This window comes from Eimeria mitis, genomic scaffold (assembly GCF_000499745.2).
Source record: "Eimeria mitis Houghton genomic scaffold, Emh_scaff2765, whole genome shotgun sequence".
NCBI lineage: Eukaryota > Apicomplexa > Conoidasida > Eucoccidiorida > Eimeriidae > Eimeria > Eimeria mitis.
The window spans coordinates 1,003-4,757 of NW_013571109.1; the positions used below are offsets into that span (position 1 = coordinate 1,003).

Here is a 3,755-nt window from a genome sequence, read left to right on the forward strand (position 1 = left end):
GGAAACGCTTGTAGACATTCATGCATCGCTGAGTATATGCATGCATGCATGCATCTACGGCGGCGGTTATCGGGTTCAACTGCTATCCGTTTCCTATTGGCACCTAGCAGACTAATCCTGCTGCAGCTGATGCTTATTCAATCCATGGTGCTGCTCCTAGTCCTGCTGCTGTCGTAACAGCAGCTGCTACTGCAGTCGCTGCTCACAGCTGTGTTGCGGGCGGCGCCAGTTCTCGGGTCGATAACGCCGGTGGCGATGGCTATGGCCCGCTCGTCTACATCTTCAAAGGAGGCGTCGATGTCACTGCGTTGTCCCTGCAAAGCCGATCACACCGCATAAATGCAGCCAGAAGTATGCATGCACGTGTATGCTTGCATGCAGATATATGCGTGTATATACCTTGAAGAACATTTGCAGATGCATGCATATATTTGCATGCAGGTACATGCAGATATGCAGATGTATGCAGATATGCATATGTATGAATATATGCAGATACATGCATGCAGCTGTATGCATGGGCGCAATGCACGGAGAGGGACAAGCGCATGCATACATGCGTCCAGGCCTGTATGAACGCCTCGAGCTAGAAGGCGCTGCACGGCGAGTATTTTCATTAGTTTTTGTTCAGCTCTAAAGATCCTCGAGAGCACGGCTCATCGCAAGAAACGGAGATTATGACAAGTGNTAGTTTTTGTTCAGCTCTAAAGATCCTCGAGAGCACGGCTCATCGCAAGAAACGGAGATTATGACAAGTGCTAGACCGGCCAAAACAGGACACGAAGTTTCGCGTCCACCTCATTTTGGACACGCAGGCAAGATCTTTCTTGGAAAACTCATCAGGCACGCAAAATGATTCAATAAGAGCCGTCCACTCCACTAACCGGCAATCAACATTATCATTTCCACCGTTTAATGTTTTGTTGTAGTTGAGTTTGCCTGGGCGCCCATGAAGCCCTTCGGGCCCATGTTTCTCTTGGTCAAGCATGCAGCTAGTGATTGCAGTTATGCATCAGTGTAACATAAACATACAAGAGCACAAACATATACATGTAGTGCATCCTATATATATATATATTATTGTGCCTGCACGCGTCTGTAGAGGCTGTTGGGTTGGCGGTATGCAAGGGCAGCGTGCTGAGGTGTATACATTGCTGATTTCGTTACCTGCGTTGCGTGAGAGCGAATGAGGACAACGCGTTGGGTTCGGGGGTCGAAGACTTTGTGGTTCATGAAGGTACGTTCCGCCTCGAGGTGACCTGCGACAACTTCCTCCTTGTCCTGCATCGCAACAGGAACTGGATGCAACGGTGGTTTGTTGTCATCTCTGGCGGAGAAACTGTGCANAGCGGGCGCGGTGTCGCTTCTTGATCTAGCTGTATAAGGGGGCTGGGATGGGGCAGGTACTGGTCCAGCAAGAGGAAACCCAGACAGCCACGCTCAATGCACGCAGAAGGCCTGCACGTTGCGGAGAAGGCAAATGCCGTACCACGGGAAACCGTGAAGACCACTTTTTGTCGCGACACAAGAAGTCTAAAACGCGAGGGAGCGAGCGGAGTTGAGTTATTAAACGGCAAGCAGTGCCAACGCCCATTCCCTACACACAAACCCCAACACATGCAGGCAGTGAACTGCAGCTCGCACCAAAACAAAGCGGTCGGCCCCAGAGATGCAGCACATTCATGCACCGTTGAATGCACCACTCGTGCGGATGCATGTATGCATGCACGGGGCCAAGCGGCAGGGGCAACAGCGAATGAGAGATATGAAGCAAACGCTGCGGCAAGGCAGCTGCAGGAGACGGGAGGGGAAGCAAACGCAGACTGATAGGTAAGAAAAATGCAGACGAACGTTTATGTGCACTTTGTTGGTGTAGTCACAGCCCCCTAGAACGCACATCGCCACAAAGCGCTCGTGGTTCAGTCCTTTAAGGGTTCGCAGCAGTTCCTGAGTCAACACCGAGGAACAATGAACGTATATATAAGGGGGAAGAAGCCCTGAACCCTAAGCCCCAAACACCCACATATGTACAAACAAATAAACATACATATACATANATACATATACATAAGAAGAATTTACAGTCGAGGAGCCCGGGCGCATGAAGCAGAAAACATCCACTGGAGAGCTGCCAGCCGATAGTCCGTATTTTTTTCAGATTCCAGAGAAATTTATGTATGTGCATGCATGTACATGTGGTGGTCGCATGCACGCAGGCGTATGCATGCAGAGCAATGGCGAGGAGGAAACGAAGAAGTTCGTGGTGGAGTGGTGCGCGTACCGTTTGTTTGGAAGTCTTGTTGTGGTGTATCTGCGGCTCGGACAGGAAGTTGTCGTTCTCATCTTGCAGAAACGGAAGACGGAGTACCTCACACTTTCCTTCTTTGTCCATCTTTAACATCACTCGCTTGCAGCCGTAAGCCAGCAGGTCGCTGTCTTCGGATATGGCGCTGTGCTGAGAGAAAAATAAAGACAACTGACACCCTTGTGTTGCTAATCCTACTGTCTATGCTGCTGCTTTGTGTGCTGCTGCTAGTGTTGTCGCTAATGCCATTGCTGCAAATTCTTTTGTTACTGCTGCTCTTGACGCCTTAGAGAGTCAGCGGTTTTCTTTTTGCAGCAGAGAGAAAAGCAAGCAGAGAGAGGAGCTGGGAGCGAGCTAGAAAGCGGAGACACATTAGAAAGGGTGGAGACAAATAGAGAGATGCAAATGAAGCAGCAAGACAAAACATAGTGAACAGAAAGAATCGGAGAAGGGAAAACAGGGACAAAGAGCGGGATAGAGCGAGAATGGCAAGAAACTGACAGACGCGGAAAGGCGGAACAAGACTGAGGAAAGATAAAAACTGGTTGAAACGTGAGATTAGACAGTCGGATAGAAGCAGAAGTAGATCTAGACAGACACACAGAAGCAAACAAAGGAAGGAAATGCAGGGCAACAGAAGGAAACAGAATGAAAAAAAAAGAAATGCGTAAAGAGAAAAGCACACAAAAGCAAACAGAGGAAGGGAAAGCATCGAGAAAGAAAGAAACAGATGAAGGGAAGAGAAAGACGGACAATTTGGTTCGTGCGAGACAAATAGGCCAGCTGAGCGTCTGCCTCGAAAGGGGCAACAATGCACCGAATCCCGAGCTCCCTACATGCCGCAATGACTTTGTCCACCTACGGAAACACCCAAATAGAAATGAAACGCTGAGCCCAAGACCCAAAACCCTACAGCCGAGCGGCTATGCCCCGCAGCCTGCTCCGCGTTCCCGCTTGCCTCCGCAATAATATACACCCCATTGCCTGCCTGTCCTGCTTCACGAAGCTGCATGGGTGCCTGCGAAGTCCGTTTACTGTTAAAGAAAGGCGTATGCTTTGCTCCTGCCAGCTGCATGCAGTGAACTGCTCACCATTGCAGGTGTTATCGAAATGCTTTGGGAGCACTTGGACATCAGTTCCTGGAGAAAGACAAAACCACGGGGTAATACAGGGCCGGGGTTCGCACTCAGGCGTGTCAACGATATGNTAGTTTCAACGTTCTTAGCTCTCCAGGGCTGCTAAGGGGAGAGACAGCAACAGGGGCATTAAGACTTAATGCCTGAAACGCAAGGGTTCAGGGCATACAGCTTAAGGTGCATGGCACATTCCATCTGTGGTCTAGGGTTCTTAGTCCAGGGACTGGTGCTCCGTTTATTTGTTTAGTGATGAAGAGCGAGGAGTAAAACGGCAGGGGTGCAGGATTTAGGGCATGAAGCTTGGGGAAAGATGC

The 3,755-nt window shown here is 49.7% G+C and overlaps 1 protein-coding gene across 1 annotated transcript in view; it reads right to left on the reverse strand.

The window, feature by feature from the left end:
* EMH_0058390 (exonuclease, putative) overlaps positions 1–3,317 on the reverse strand; it is a gene marked incomplete at both ends in the record, with an annotated part of 4,317 nt that extends 1,000 nt beyond the window's left edge. Inside the window, 5 exons of the mRNA XM_013497576.1 lie at positions 207–314; positions 1,168–1,281; positions 2,282–2,455; positions 3,059–3,163; positions 3,219–3,317. Coding sequence (XP_013353030.1) covers positions 207–314; positions 1,168–1,281; positions 2,282–2,455; positions 3,059–3,163; positions 3,219–3,317 — 600 coding nt within the window. The remainder of the gene's footprint in view (positions 1–206; positions 315–1,167; positions 1,282–2,281; positions 2,456–3,058; positions 3,164–3,218) is intronic.
* Positions 3,318–3,755: the final 438 nt, after the last annotated feature.